At 42.7% G+C, this 17,041-nt stretch overlaps 1 protein-coding gene across 1 annotated transcript in view; it reads left to right on the top strand.

Moving 5' to 3' along the window:
• The window catches only part of LOC311226058 (homeobox protein cut-like 1), a 153,963-nt gene that overhangs the window by 134,495 nt on the left and 2,427 nt on the right, over window positions 1–17,041 (top strand). The window contains exons 21-25 of the mRNA XM_084311437.1: window positions 5,378–5,494; window positions 9,988–10,071; window positions 14,053–14,109; window positions 15,592–15,672; window positions 15,789–15,853. Coding sequence (XP_084167563.1) covers window positions 5,378–5,494; window positions 9,988–10,071; window positions 14,053–14,109; window positions 15,592–15,672; window positions 15,789–15,853 — 404 coding nt within the window. The remainder of the gene's footprint in view (window positions 1–5,377; window positions 5,495–9,987; window positions 10,072–14,052; window positions 14,110–15,591; window positions 15,673–15,788; window positions 15,854–17,041) is intronic.

The following is a 17,041-nucleotide window of genomic DNA, read 5'->3' as shown; positions in this document are numbered from 1 at the left end:
ACTATGTGAGAATGCTATTCATCGACTACAGCTCGGCATTCAATACCATAGTCCCCTCCATACTCATAGCCAAGCTCAGGGACCTGGGCTTGGGCTATGACCTCTGCCAGTGGGTCTTGGACTTCCTGACTGGCAGACCCCAGGTGGTGAGAGCAGGCAACTGCACCTCCTCATCCATCACCCTCAACATAGGGGCCCCCCAGGGCTGTGTTCTGAGTCCCCTCCTCTACTCCCTGTACACACACGACTGTGTGGCTCAGCGGAGTAGCAATACAATCGTCAAATTTGCTGACGACACAGTGGTGGTGGGCCTGATCTCTGCCAACGACGAGAGGGCCTACCTGGAAGAGGTCAAGGTCCTGGCGGGATGGTGCCAGGAAAACAGCCTCTCCCTGAACGTCAGCAAAACAAAGGAGATGATTGTGGACTTCAGGAGGTCGGGGGTCAAGGACTACAGCCCCCTCAGCATCGACGGGGCACCGGTTGAGAGAGTCAACAGCTTCAAGTACCTCGGAGCCCACATATCCGAGGACTTGAAATGGACCATACACATTAACAGTGTGGTGAAGAAGGCACGACAACGCCTCTACTTCCTCAGGCGCCTAAGGAAGTTCCAAGTCAGCCAGAAGATCCTTAAGAACTTCTACTCATGTACAATAGAGAGCATCTTGACCGGCAACATCACCTCCTGGTTTGGGAATAGCACTGCAAAAGACCAAAGCAGACTACAAAGAGTGACACGTTCAGCCGAACGCACAATTGGAGGGGGGCTCCCCACCCTCCAGAACATTTACTACAAGCGTTGCAAGGGGAAGGCTAAGAGAATTATTAAGGACTCGAGCCACCCGAACAACTGCCTCTTTGAACTGCTGCCGTCAGGCAAGCGATACAGGAGTCTCAAGGCGAGCACAGAAAGACTCAGAAGTAGCTTCTATCCCCAGGCCATCAGGCTGCTAAACGAACAATGAATGAACACTACACAACAACAACCACCAAACACACATAGCACACACATCCACACGCACACACTCACTTTAAACAAACACACTGTAGCACCCACTACACACACTTTATAGCACACACCCACTTTAAACAAACACACTGTAGCACCCACTCCCCACACTTTATATTTATGGATGAAGGATTGCACTACAACTCGTACACCTTACTGTAAATTGTACCTAAAATTGTACCTCATCCCATTTCTGCTTTGCACTAGATAGTACTGTACATTAGTACACTGCATAGTTGTGTATTGTATATTATATGGTAACTCAGAACATTGTACATATGTCTATACCGAACAACTGTGACCTCATTTTCTTCTTCTAAATTCATGCTATATTATGTTATTATGTTATTTGATACTATCTTGTCTAGCACAGTCTCTGGAGCGTAACAGTAAGAAGCATTTTGTATGAAAGTATTCTGTACTTCTGTATGACAACTATTAAAGAACTTGAACTTGAACTTGAACTTGAGACGGTTTCCCATCAGAAATGTACCTTTCTTGTTGGGACATAATTGGCCCCTTATTACTAAATATGATCTTATACTCAGTCAAGGAGGGGAACTTCCATAAAATTGACAATATTGCACTCATAACAGTCCTCCTTAAAAAAGACAAAGACCCCAACGAGTGCGGTAGTTATAGACCTGTAAGCCTCCTCGGAACAGATATCAAACTGTACTCTAAGGTATTAGCCATCAGATTACAAAAGCATATGACGTCTTTAGTTCACCCGGACCAAACTGGCTTCATAGGAGGCCGCCTGATCACTGAGAACATAAGACGTATACTGCACGTACTTGATGCCGACAAGGAGGACACCATACCTAAGGCGATGCTGTCCCTGGATGCTATGAAGGCCTTTGACAGGCTGGAATGGTCGTTTCTGTGGGCAGTGCTAGAAAGGATGGGGTTAGGAAAAGGATTCATCGATATGATTAAAGTATTATACAAAGACCCATCGGCCATGATTACAACAGGCACAATCATCTCTGAAATATTTCCGGTATCACGCTCTGCCAGACAGGGTTGTCCTCTTAGTCCCGGACTGTTCAATCTATCATTAGAGCCTTTAGCACAATATATAAGACAATCCCAATCCATAGAACCTATCGTAATCAAGGGCACACAACAAAAAATTTGTTTATATGCGGACGATGTAATATTGTTCATGAAAAACCCCAACACCACATTGCCTCATCTGCTCAAGTTGATTGAGGACTTTGGTGATTTATCGGGATTTAAGATAAATTGGCCGAAGTCGGCTTTCCTTCCACTTAACACCCCTGCAAAAAAAGATACAACCCTCCCAGGACAGATACCGATGGTAAAACATTTCAGATGCTTGGGAGTGGAAATATTCCCTACCATAAGACAAACGGTGAAGCACAACTACACAAAAATCCAAAACAAAATCAAAGACGACCTTGATAGATGGGCAAAACTTAAGAACACAGTACAAGCACGGATATCAATAGTTAAGATGGATGTACTACCTAAAATCAACTTCTTCTGTTCAATGCTACCGTTACCCCCTCCAGAGGGTTACTGGAAAAGATTACACTCCTCCACATACAAATTTATTTGGAATAACAAACCACCACGTATAAAAAGATCCACCGCACAGAGAAATAAAGCAGATGGTGGCATGGCATTTCCAGATTTTTTCCTATATTTTAAGGCATACTCATTAAGTCCATTGACAACATGGTTTGACTCCCAAGCATTAGCATCTTGGAGAAAAATAGAAGAAAACATAGTAGCCCAACATAGACTGAAGGACATAGCATACACTAAACTACCAATCAAGCACTGTGAACGAAAATTTGGCCCCATAATTACTCATGCGATCCGGATATGGCGTGAATCACAAAAAAAAAATCCTAACCCACAAGAATGGCACAATCATACTCCCTTATTCAATAACAATGCTCTCTTAATTGGGAAACGACCTATAAGATTCCCTATATGGGAAGAGCAAGGCATACACTCATTAGGGGATGTTTTTAACAAACAGGGTTTTTGTAGTGATAAAGAAATACGCAAAAAATTTAATCTCACCAAGTCCACATGGCTTTTTCACAAACAGTTAGAGCTATGTTTGAAGTCTCACGGTGTTCCATTAGACAGACCAATTGAACACCACAGATACCACAAATTCTTCTACTCAAGAGAGACATCGAGAGGTTTTGTTTCAGAATTTTATCATCAATTACTAACGTCCTCGTATGAAACCCTCCAACTTGACTCTGTCTGGAGGAGGGATATACCAGACCTGGAAAATGACTTTGATTGGCAAGGAGCCTGGGCAAATGTCCGACTTACATCAAGGAACCCGGATCATCAACAAATCAATCTTAACTATATTCACAGGACATACTTGACTCCTATAAGACTGTGCCGAATGGGGCTCAAACAAGATTCCAAATGCACCCAATGTACAAATGGGGACGAAGGGACATTTATGCACATGTATTGGGACTGCTCACCAGTTAAGGCATTCTGGAAAGATGTGACCCAACAAATATCAAAACTCGTATCTTGGAATATACCTGTACACCCCTCGGTATTGCTGTTGAATGATGTTTTTGAGTTTGCAGTGAATCCACAGCTAAAGAGATTGGTTTTATCGGGTATCACAGTAGCCAAAAAGCTGATCGCATCACGCTGGTTTCAACCGGAAAAAATGTGCCGTAAAGTTTGGTTTCTTACATATCTCGATGTAATTTACCATGAAATATCTACAGCAAGAATTCTGGGTCTCAATGAATCCAAAATGTCAATGTGGTTAGAAGTGGTGGAGAGAATAAAAGCTAGCTTATAATGGTAGTGTCTGGTTAGGTGCGAGGGATAGTGGAGGTACTTCTCAAGGTGGGGTCCGGGAGGGGGGGGTTCGAGCTGAGCATATGTGTGTAGGTTTTTTTTTTTAGATAACAGGTATTATGGGTATATCTTATATAAAACAACTAACCAAAAGGTGATCTCATTGGATGTGCCCTGACAATTAATGCTTGTATATCTTATCGTGTGTTGTCATGTTTGTTTATATGTTTGTTTAAAAAAATAATAAAAAAATAAAATACAAAAAAAAAAATATATATATATATATATATATATATATTCGACTATTTCGATCGATTAGTCGACTATTCCAGGGGTTCCCAAAGTGGGGGTTGCCAGATGATAAAAAAAAATTATAATAATCCCAATTTTTTTTTTTTTCTTTTTTTTTATGCAGTCAGGCCACTGAATTTAGAAGCAGGCCAGGCCAGTGTTTCTAGTTGCAGCAGCGCAATAGTTAGATAACCTAGGGTGGGGAACAACCAGGAGATCACTGCAACTCACACAAGTTGGAGAACTATCTCTCTCTCTCTCTTGCTCTCACACACACACAAAGGGAGCCGCATGTGATTGGTGGAGGCGGGACCCTTACAAAAAACTGTTGTTGCTAATCATTGACACATGCTAGCCTGTAATAATCCCCCCCAGATAAATCTACTTTGCATTTGATATATTGCAAATATATGCCATCACACACACTGGCATTTAAAGGGTTAGAATTATAAAATGAATATGTGGTGTTATGATCAGGGCTGAAGTTGAATAAAAGATTGTATTATTTTCAATCTGACATTACAAAAAAACAGAAAATCCATCAAAATCAGTGTTGTTGCTAATCATACATATGCTAGCCTGTTTTTTAACAATAATTTGTGATGCCATCACAAACACTGGCATTTAAAGGGTACAAATTAAAAGAATTCCTGCACCAGAATGCATGAAATGAAGTCTTTGTAACAAAAAAGTTCCTGGTGGGGGACCCCCAGACCCCCTGCTTAAAACTGGGTCTATATTTTGACTGGGGCTATATTTTGCACTATATTTCCTGGCCTGAATGATTTCCCCAGTCCGGCCCTGGTTAAAAGCCTCCAATGCTTATTAGTGTGTGCGTTTGAACGTTTGCATGTTTCAACCATACATTTCCATTTATAAAAAAATAAAATAAAATGTACCTTTTTATAATAGTGGGGGTCGCGGCTCTCTGACACCGTTATTTGGGGGTCGCGGCCTGAAAAGTTTGGGAACCCCTGGACTATTCGACTAATAGGGGCCAGCCCTAGTATGGGTAATGGGTTACTCTCTCCCTCTTTCGCTCTCACTCACTCACTCACTCACTCACTCACTCACTCTGTCTGTCCCTCTATCTGTCTCTCCCTGTCCCTCTCTATCTGTCTCTCCCTGTCTCTCTCTGTCTCTCCCTCTCTCTCTCTCTCTCCGTCTCCCTCTCTGTCTCTCCCTCTCTCTCCCCCTCTCTCTCTCTCTCTCTCCCTCTCTCCCCCCCCTCTTTCTCTCCCTCCCCCCCTGCAGGAGAGTCGCTCCGTGCAGCAGACCATGCAGGCCCTGCAGAGTGAGCTGGACAGCCTGAGAGCCGACAACATCAAGCTCTACGAGAAGATCAAGTTCCTGCAGAGCTACCCTGGAAGAGTGAGTCAGCGTGTGTGTGTGTTGTGTGGTGTGTGTGTGTGTGTGTGTGTAAGATGTAGGGAGGAGAGAGAGTAAGATGTAGGGAGATGAGGGACAAGAGACCAGACAACAAGCAGAGAACACCATAACCAAAGTTCTAAATCCCAGAATTCAATCAAATCAGGAAGAATTTGAGGACATCCAAAGCTCTTTCGAGACATTCTATAAGAACCTATATTCACAACCAAATATAGATAATGATGACACGCAGATGGAAACGTTTCTTGAATCCCTTCAATTACCAAAGGTAACTGGGGATCAACACACAAAGCTAATTAGCCCAATCACACATGAAGAGCTAAATTCAGCAATAAGTAGATTGAAGCCTGGGAAGTCCCCTGGCACAGATGTCCCCTGGCACAGATGGATTGTCCTCAGAATGGTACAAATCGTTTGGAGAAACTGATTCTATTGGACACGTTCAACTGGGTGTTACAAAAGAGTGTGGTTCCAGCGTTGTGGAGGGTGGCTACGATTTCAGTAATACAGACGGCAAAGATAAATGAGACTGTCCTAACTTCAGACCAATCAGTGTATCGGTACAAAGATTCCTGATAGGAATCGAGAACATCCTATCAGGGATTATCTCAATATGGACCAGACAGGGTTCATAACACGAAGACAGATGCAGGATAGTGTTAGGCTATGGTTAGACTAGTGTATTCCTGGCGTTTTTTTATACGTTTTTGACGACGTTTGATGTCCTATCTACACAGAAATGCGTTTTTTGGCGTTTTTTTGTGGATACGGCTGAAACGCAAAATTGTGTTTGCGTTTGGAGATACGCAAAAAAAACGCTTCGACAACAGCGTGTAGTCAGCACGGAGCAGTTGTTGCGAAAACGCCCATGCGCAGTAGATACCATCTGCGTGCCCTTCCGGTGACAACAGTGTGTGTGTGTTTGGGACAGAGCTCCGTGTCCCAAATAGCTTCAGCTACCATGTGTTGTCAAGTTATTGTTATAAGGACCCCAGTCCAAGCTACAACAGTCTGCATTCCCTTAACAATTGTTTGTATTGAGCCGTATTGTATTGTACCCATATGCAATATGTTAAATAAAGTTTACATCCATTCATTCTGCTAGCATTACCGATTGCATGAGCAGCTGGCTAACGTGAGCTATCAGGATTCAGACCCTGTTAGCTCAGAGTTCCTCTTTCAACTTAACAAGCATTAAACAAAATGGCCCAGTCATCTATTCACCTTTGTTTAATACACACAGCGTTGTCTCTAATGTTATCTAACTACTGATAGCTCGCGATATCATCAGTTTCGTGCTGGCTAAGTAGCGTGAGCTAACGTTAGCTTCTAGCCACAATGCTATATTGTTATAATGGCATACTCCATTGACGTTAGCATGCAGCTAACAATGCTACCGATCGTTTTTTAGACTAAACTATCCGCTCTTGGTGGTCACTTGTGTTGATGTTAGTTTTGTTTCATCAACAAATGACAGGCAGAACACACAGTGAATGTATCCGTTTTGTTTATTGCACTTTTATTAGGCTTTGCTGAAAAATTATTGCTGCATTGAGTGCATCTTGCATTGCAAGATGGTAGCGCGGCATAGGCGCCTGCCTTATTGACATTTTCTTTGCTGGAGCTTCCACCAGGAAGTGTATTGGCACATTCGTTCTGATTGGTTGAAATTGCCTTCATGTTTGCCACCTACTGCCACCTACTGCTTTGGCAGTGTACTACATCAGTGTGCTCGGCTGACAAAAACGGAAAAAAAACGAAAGTGTGACTCGAGGCGCATGACGTTGCGGCGATACGCGGCGATACGTATAAGAAAACAATACGAAATGATACGAAAGGTGTAACCTCAGCCTTAGAAGGACATAGCATGTTATAAGACACATACAGTTGGGAAGGCTTGAATCAATATTGACAGGGATAAATGCGGGGAAAAAGCATTCGACTCAGTTAGATGGAATTTTCTATACAAGGTGTTGCAAAGATTTGGGTTCCACAAGATTATAGTTAGGACCATTCAGCTGTTATGTGACAAACCATCAGCAAGTGTTAATGATTAATGGTTTCTATCAAAAGCACTCAAAGGGGCAGTCGACAGGGTTGTCCGGCAAGTCCACTCCTCTTTGTGATTTTTATCGAACCTCTAAGCCAATTGATTAGACGGAATAATGACAACAAAGGGCTGGACATGGCAGGAGCCGGGGAACAGAAAATATCCTTATTCCCGGATGATGTATTGATATTATTTGACACAACCAGAACAATCTTTCCCTGAGCTGATGGAGTTCCTGGATATACAGTATGTGGTTCATTATCGGGGAACAAATTTAATGTAAAAATGTTTTAAAACTACAACCCCTCCCACGAAATAAGGAAGAAATACAACATCAAATGAGAAGCAGAATCAATGAAATATTTAGTAGATATATACCAAAAGATTAAAAAAAGAAAAGAAAATGTAACTATGAACCTCTGATATTAACCTCTTTAGCCCAAGCGGTCCGCCGGTGGACCGCAGATGACATCATGTCATAAATCAATCTCTAGACTGTATGACATAATGTTGCGTTTTTCTTTTATGTAGCCAATAGTAAATACCATAATCCTGTCAAAACAGCAGTCATAGTGTATATTTTCAACAATACGTTTGTTTACCAATAGGGTAAAGTGTTATTAGTGAGATTTCAGTTTATGGAATGTGTTTATAATTTAGCGAATATCCGCCATTTTGAATTTGCGTCGCTAAAAGTTTTGTTGAGACATGGACGCAGAAAGGTCTCACATTCCATTATAAGCTGTACACCAAGGGGGTAATAGAGTGCTTTCAGGACATGGATTGGAACATCGTGATCTCTATGGATATCTCCAAGTAAGTCACTATTCAAATCAAACCATTACAAGAGAACATAATAAGAATCATAGAAGAAGGCGTGTTGAAGGTATTCATAGCAACATACAATTCAGAACCGCGTAGAAGGATTATAGTGAAAGTGTACAAGTGGATGACAGAACTTGAAGGAGAAGTGGGAACGGGAAGCGAATCTTACTATAATGACAGAAGAACAGGGATAAATATGTAAACAACAATGGAAAATGTCCAACTACCAGACTTTGAGGGAATTTGAGAGGAAGAATATGGTCAGATTCTTTTGAGGAGAGGTGATCCATGAGATCTATGTGATGGAGAGACTGACGTATGCATTGAGACGACAGAGGGGGCGAGTTTTTTATTATTATTTTTTTAATCCTCTCTTTCTCAGGTTTTTCTCTTTTTTTCTCCCGATCCCAATTTAGTCGTTATGCCAATTCCCCCCCTCCCCTACCTGGTTGTTGTGCGCATGTTCCCCCTACTGGTCGGTACAAGGGAACCCTGAAGTCTACCGCATGCTTCCTCCGACACATGCGGAGACAGCCAGTGGCTCTCTTTTCACCTGGCAGCGAGGACTCTCATTGGTGAAGCGTAACGCGTGGGAGGTCACGCTGCCTTCACCACTTCCTGCCTTTCGCTGAGCAGGCACCCAGACCTGACCTGACGCTGTCCACAACGCCAGATTACCACTCACGACTTCCCTCCCGCTAACTCAGCCAAACGAGTTAGTATGACGATCGGCCCAAGCCGCAGGCAATGCTGACTCCGGGAGTCGAGACCGCAGCCTCTTGCATTGGTGACGAGCGCAATCTCCGCTACGCCACCCAGCCGCCCCAGAGGGGGCGAGGTTTGAGGAGAGGTTATCCATGAGATCTATGTGATGGAGAGAATGACGTATGCATTGAGACGACAGAGGGCGAGGTGTGAGGAGAGGAGAGGAGATCCATGAGATCTATGTGATGGAGAGAATGACGTATGCATTGAGACGACAGGGCGAGGGTTGAGGAGAGGAGATCCATGAGATCTATGTGATGGAGAGAATGACGTATGCATTGAGACGACAGAGGGCGAGGGTTGAGGAGATGGCGGGAATTGATGAGGTCCACGATGCCAGCCTTTGAATAATTTATATGTAACTGGTGTCTGCTTGATGAAGGGACCTGGTGTGAGAGAAAGATATGAAGATACGCCCCTTTTTGTTTGTTGTTGTTTTTGGTTATTTAGTTTTCTTTTTCGTGGACGCTGTTTTATGTTTGTATGTTTGTAAGATTTGGGGGGAAAAAGGTCTTGTGTTTGTCGTTGTTACTGACGGACAGACTCTGAATTATCACATGAGAAAACACACAAAAGCACCTTAAGATACTTACACACCACACAAGCACACTTATTACACACAAACATACCGCTGCTATTTACACTATAGAATCATCTGTATCCACTGTTTTTTACTTTGTATAGTTTGTAGATCGTTGTGTAATTATTGTCTACAAATCTACTACGGTTGAGGAGCAGGGAAAAACAAGCATCTCACGTTTAAAAAAAAAAAAAAAAAATGATAATAAAATAATCTGAATCTGAGTCTCCCTCTCTGTCCTCCTCCTCTCTCCAGGCCGGGGCCAGCGATGACACAGTGATGCGTTACTCCTCCCAGTACGAGGAGAGACTGGACCCTTTCACCTCCTTCGGCAAGAGAGTAAGGAACCCACACTCCAGACATCATTAGATTAGATAAAAATCTATTGTCATCATGCAGCACAGTAAAACTAAAAATAAGTTTGGCATCCAACCAGAGTGCAAATGTAGCCGTAAAGTGCAACAGCAATATACAATGTACATGTGATTAAACTGGGTCCAAAATATACAAAATAGTACTACTAATAGTACTGTAGTGCTAATCAGATACAGAGTTTTAGTATAATAAATAAAGACTGTATGACTACTAATGGCCAGCAGCGTAACTAGTAAGAGTAGGATATGTATAATAAAGGACTATGTGCAGGTAAGTACAGACAGGTGTGGATAGGTATATATGCGGTGGGAATAGGTATATATATATATATATATATATATATATATATATATATATATATGGTATCATAGAAACAGACGTAAAGAATGAAACACACATGGTGGACAGACTTAATCAAATAATACATGTCCTTATTCCATTTCTTTCACATAATGAAAGACGAACAAGGCGTTTCACAAAGTGCGCTCTTATCACCTTTCGTTTTGTGCAGTTCTTTCTCCTGGAAGAGAATCCCGAGAAGGTTTCATTCTTTATTATGTTTGACTTCATCTTGCTATGACCGGCATTCTGGACGTACATGTGTTCTCTTAACACTTTAATCGCCGGAGACGCCGTAACTCGTCATTCCCCGCCATGCTCATTCTGCCGAAGACGCCGTAACACGTCTTTGATATCAATATTTCAAAAATCTGTGATCGAAATCATATTTCTCCCCCGGGGACCTGAGATATACTGCTGAGCTCCACTCAACTCTCTAACGGTTCAAGAGCGCCATCTGGTGGCCGATCGGCAGATCGCCCAACAGGAAGTGATCTGTGGATGAAGTGGTGCTCACCCATATTTCGTCCGGGCACTCGCTATCGTTAGAGGGACTCCATCTTGACACAGTGAAGATCGATCGGTGCAAAAAACTCGATAAACAACATGATTTGGACGTATATACTATTATACAACCTGGAAATGGATTGGGTATTTCTACATCCCATAATAGAAAAAATTCTGTTCCACGCTCATCCCCCAACGGCGCGAGGAAGCCACGGTGAGTCCCAGCGTTATTTTTCAATGTGTTCGATACTAACTGCTCTGATGATCATATCACCCACACTAGATGAATGATATAACATTGCCCACGGAATTATAAACGACCCCCCGCCCCATCCGGTCAACATCAGATGATAAGTAGTAACTCCTAGAAGCACATCCAGTTGACATTTTTTATCTCGCACAGATTCCTACCAAACTGTATTTGATCATCAATATAATGCATTTAGGGCTATAAATCAAGTTCTGGAGAAAGCTGCAGAAAACGATAAAAACATACTTATACTTTAGACCGTATTTTAGTTTGAATATGTGAATGAAAAAGTATAACGTTGCTACACCCTGAACAATAGATATAGGACATTGAATGGGCCATAATAATGTCAATTTAGCAATACTAATACAGGCTGGATTACTGCAATGCACTTTATATAGGGGTGAGTGGATCCTCAGTGGCTCGCCTTCAGATGGTGCAGAACGCCGCTGCCCGTCTTTTAACTGGCACTCGTAAATACGACCACATCTCACCGATTTTATTTTCACTCCACTGGCTCCCAGTGCACTTTAGGATTCATTTTAAAATTCTTTTATTTGCTTTTAAAGCCCTTCATGACCTTGCTCCACCCTACCTCTCTGAGCTGTTGCAGGTCTATACACCTTCTCGCTCTCTCAGGTCAGCTGACCAGCTGCTCCTAGTAGTGCCTACAACTAGGCGTAAGCTCAGGGGGGATCGTGCTTTCTCCGTTGCCGCCCCCAAAATGTGGAATGAGCTGCCACTGCAGATTAGGCAGGCCTCATCACTGCCCCGTTTTAAAGGCCTCCTTAAGACCCACCTCTTCTCTCTGGCTTTCGACACCATGTAGCTTGTTGATTTTATGATCTTATTGTCTTACTGTGTTGTTGTTGTATCGTTTTTGTTACTGTTTCCCTTGCTTTTAAATATTTTTTTTTAAGTACTCTGATCTATTTAAACTTGTATTGCTGCCTATATTTACCTAATGTTTTTTATCTCTGTTTTGGTACTCTTGTTTTTTTTTAATCTATTTTTAGTGCTGCTAATAGTTTTTAATATGCTCCCCCTGTACAGCACTTTGTGCCCCTGTGGCTGTTAAAGCGCTTTATAAATAAAGTTGGATTGGATTGGATTGGAATACAATTTAAAAAGTTATAGCCCTGCAAAGAAGGGGAACTTCTCCATAGACAAATAGAGCTGGCGAGGGATGGTAAATTATGAATTTAACCATGGCGATCAAAGTGTTAATTGATCACAGGAACAGACGTTGACATGGTTGTGTAAAATGCAAACACAGTGATAGTGATACAGTGTTGATGTATTTGTATGTTCGAGAACTACTAGGAATGTCTGATCACTGAGTGTGTCTGACTCCCACCTGAACTGTACGGACTACAACGTATAACATATGTACGACACATATACTGCACCTGTGTATACTGTATTCTTTACTTACTCATATAGTATATATTTTGATTCTAGTGTTTATTGTAACCATATTTATTGTAATGTATAATATAACTGATGGGGCATACAGACCCTCATCTGCAGCTTTGATTACACTGCCTACTTGCTCATATGCGTATATTCAGAGTTAACTATATTGTTTACACTGCCTATTTTAACTTTTCTACTGTACTATCATTTTATTGCATGTATTTATGTCTTTCTACTATTACCCTGCCCATACCTGTACCTCCCCTCCCCCATGCTGCTATTATGCTTGAATTTCCCCCAAGGGGGAAATCAATAGTTCAACTTTTGTTTAATTTGTCACATTATAAGGTTACATGCTTGTGAAACGCTTGGTTCTGTATAAGCCTCCTGAGATTACAATTACAATTACAGTACAATTTTAAAAAGACCAAACACTATACAAAATATACAATTTACTAAACTAAAGTACAAAATGCAAAAATTAGGCAGAGGTATAGTGCAAATCTTTTAGAAATTAATAGATAAAATATGGTGTGTAGAGTGTTAAAAAGTGTTTTCAAGTGTCTAAAGTCTAAACTGAATAAAGGAATATTTGATTTGATCTGGAGTCTCACTGGTAAAGTAATGTCACATCTTACCTGTGCAACGGTATAGGTTAAAGTAATGTCACATCTTACCTGTGCAACGGTATAGGTTAAAGTAATGTCACATCTTACCTGTGCAACGGTATAGGTTAAAGTAATGTCACATCTTACCTGTGCAACGGTATAGGTTAAAGTAATGTCACATCTTACCTGTGCACTCTAGCGTGGTTGGGGTGGAGCTGGACTCCCTAGCGAGGGTGGCGGAGAGGAGGAGCCTTGCTAAGCTCCAGGCCATTACACCTACTGTAGACCTCAGTATATTTTTACTGTATTTATTTACTGTACTATATTTTATTCCATTTTTATTCTATTTGATTCTATTCTTATCTTAGGCAATTTGATTTGTTTTGTTATTCTTATTCGTGACCTGCTCGGTCTAAATGTTTAATGTTGAGCGATTTTGCAGTGTCAAATTTCCCTCCGGATAATAAAAGTATTTCTATTCTATTCTATATAATGTCACATCTTGCCCGTGCAACTGTATAGGTTATTAAAGTGATGTCACATCTTGCCTGTGATGACATGATGATGTCACACCACTTTTACACTTTTTATGTGATGTGTTGTGATGTCATGTGTCTTTACGATGTCTGTACGATGCATGTCTGAACACTTCGTTCCCCTATACCCGCCTACAAGGACCACACTGGAAATAAGCTCTGAGCTTATTTTTTTTGTGTGTCTATCCTTGGCCGTACTCCAGACTGTGCTTCTGTCACATCATGTTTATTTACATATTGTCAAACTAAAGTCAAAGTCAGCTCACCTGTGTGCTCGTCGTGTCCACAGGAGCGCCAGCGCCGGTACCTCAGCCTCAGCCCCTGGGACAAGGCCACGCTCAGCCTGGTGAGGAAGGCCTCCTGCATGCTTGTTGTTATCATCATTATTATTATTATTATTATTATTATTATTGTTATTGTGTTCGGTCCGCGTTGTTCCCAGCGGGTGCAGAAAGGGCGTCTGCGTCTGAAGCTCAGTGGTGAAGAATGTCTTTGACTTTTCATATCTCCCCCTTTCTCTCCCCTCTCCATCTCTTTCTCTTCTTTCTCTCCCTCTCCCTATATCTTTTTCTCTCTCCCTCTCTATCTCATCTTTCTCTCTCCCTCTATCTCTTCTTTCTCTCTCACCCCTTTCTCCCCCTCTCTATCTCTCTTTCTCTCTCACCCCTTTCTCCCCCTCTTTATCTCTCTCTCCTCTTTCTCTCTCCCTCTCCCTCTATCTCTTATCTTTCTCTCACCTCTCTATCTCTCCTCTTTCTCTCTCCCCTTTCTCCCTTTATCTCTCTCTCCTCTTTCTCTCTATTCTATTTCTTTCTCCCCCCCCCTTTCTCTCTCCCTCTATCTATCCTCCCCCTCTCTTCCCCTCTCTATCTCTCCTCTCTCCCTCCCCTTTTCTCTCTATACCCCACTCTCCTCTTTCTCCCTCTCTATCTCTTTCTCTCTCTCCCCCTCCCTCTTTCTCTCTCCTCTTTCTCTCCTCTCCTCTTTCTCTCTCTCCTCTTCCTCTCCCTCTCTCTCTCTTCTTTCTCTCCCTCTATCTCTCTCTCCGCTTGAAGAAGATTTATTATGATATGGTTTGTAGAGATGGTGAGAATGTAACCTGAGAGTTATGTTTTTCTGTCTCTACCGAGGCAGACTAAGATTAAATGAGGGGCACCTACATAACTTATGGAGACACATAGACAACACTATGTCCACAATCATAATATACACACCACACATGGTTTCCCTCTCCTAGAGGTTGACAGTTAGTTTCGTTTAGGAGTGACCTTTAACCCTCACACACTAAACTGCATGTGCCAGACACACACACAATGTGCAAAGTAGAGTGCACGGCAATACACACTAAGAGCATTCTTAAAGTTCCTAGGGTGTTTAAGGTGAGGATCGACAAGGTACTGGGATTCTGTTTTTGTGAGACTCCCTGAAACCAGTTCAGACTGGTACCAGTCTGAAGAGAGCTGTAAACTATGTTGTACCATTGTATTATTGATATTGCAATCCTTTCAGTAAAACTTGGAAAAGAAACATTTAGTTTGAACATGTTCATTGAACTCAATCCATCAGAACCAGTGTTTATTAATCAAAGTTAAATGGTGAATTCCTCCCCCTCTGTCTGTCTGTCTGTCTGTCTGTCTGTCTGTCTGTCTGTCTGTCTGTCTGTCTGTCTGTCTGCCTGTCTCTCTCTCTCTCTCTCTCTCTCTCTCTCTCTCTCTCTATCTGTGTCTCTCTCTCTCTCTCTCTCTCTCTCTCTCTCTCTCTCTCTATGGCTGCTCTCTCTCTCTCTCCGTCAGTACTTGTCTAACCCTAGCCTCTGTGTGGATTGCAGGGTCGTGTGATCCTGTCTAACAAGATGGCCAGGACCATTGCCTTCTTCTACACCATCTTCCTTCACTGCCTGGTCTTCCTGGTAACGTGACCTTTGACCCCTGTGGATGCTTTTGGATATTTATTATTTGGTGACGTTGTTCCACGTTGTGTCAGGAGGAGGCCATCTTTTGATTTCCCATTGTGATCTATTTCCAGGTGTTGTACAAGACCGCTTGGAGCGAGAGCATCGGCAGGGACTGCTCTGCCTTCTGTGCCAAGAAGTGAGTCTGTGCACCGTGACGCTACCGTGACGCTACCGTGACGCTACCGTGACGCTACCGTGACGCTACCATGACGCTACCATGACGCTACCATGACGCTACCATAATGCTACCATGACGCTAACATGAAGCTACCATAACGCTACCATGACGCTACCGTGACGCTACCGTGACGCTACCATAATGATACCATGACGCTACCATGACGCTAACATGAAGCTACCATAACGCTACCGTGACGCTACCGTGACGCTACCGTGACGCTACCATAATGCTACCATGACGCTAACATGAAGCTACCGTGAAGCTACCGTGAAGCTACCATGAAGCTACCATAACGCTACCATGACGCTAACATGAAGCTACCATAACGCTACCATGACGCTACCGTGACGCTACCATAATGCTACCATGAAGCTACCGTGAAGCTACCGTGAAGCTACCATGATGCTACCATGAAGCTACCATAACGCTACCATGACGCTAACATGAAGCTACCATAACGCTACCATGACGCTACCGTGACGCTACCATAATGCTACCATGACGCTAACATGAAGCTACCATAATGCTACCATGACGCTAACATGAAGCTACCATAATGCTACCATGACGCTAACATGAAGCTACCATAACGCTACCATGACGCTACCGTGACGCTACCGTGACGCTACCATAATGCTACCATGACGCTAACATGAAGCTACCATAACGCTACCATGACGCTACCGTGACGCTACCGTGACGCTACCATAATGCTACCATGACGCTAACATGAAGCTACCATAACGCTACCATGACGCTAACATGAAGCTACCATAATGCTACCATGACGCTAACATGAAGCTACCATAATGCTACCATGACGCTAACATGAAGCTACCATAACGCTACCATGACGCTACCGTGACGCTACCGTGACGCTACCATAATGCTACCATGACGCTAACATGAAGCTACCATAACGCTACCATGACGCTACCGTGACGCTACCGTGACGCTACCATAATGCTACCATGACGCTAACATGAAGCTACCATAACGCTACCATGACGCTAACATGAAGCTACCATAACGCTACCATGACGCTAACATGAAGCTAACATCTCCATGTCTTACAGGCCTCATGAAATTAACCCTTTCACTGCCACATGACAGCCGGTTAACCCTTTCACTGTGACAATACAG

The sequence above is a fragment of the Notolepis coatsorum genome (genome assembly GCF_963971535.1).
Source record: "Notolepis coatsorum genome assembly, chromosome: 1".
NCBI lineage: Eukaryota > Metazoa > Chordata > Actinopteri > Aulopiformes > Paralepididae > Notolepis > Notolepis coatsorum.
The sequence above is the reverse complement of the archived record's forward strand: the minus strand, read 5'-3'. Positions and strand labels throughout refer to the sequence as shown.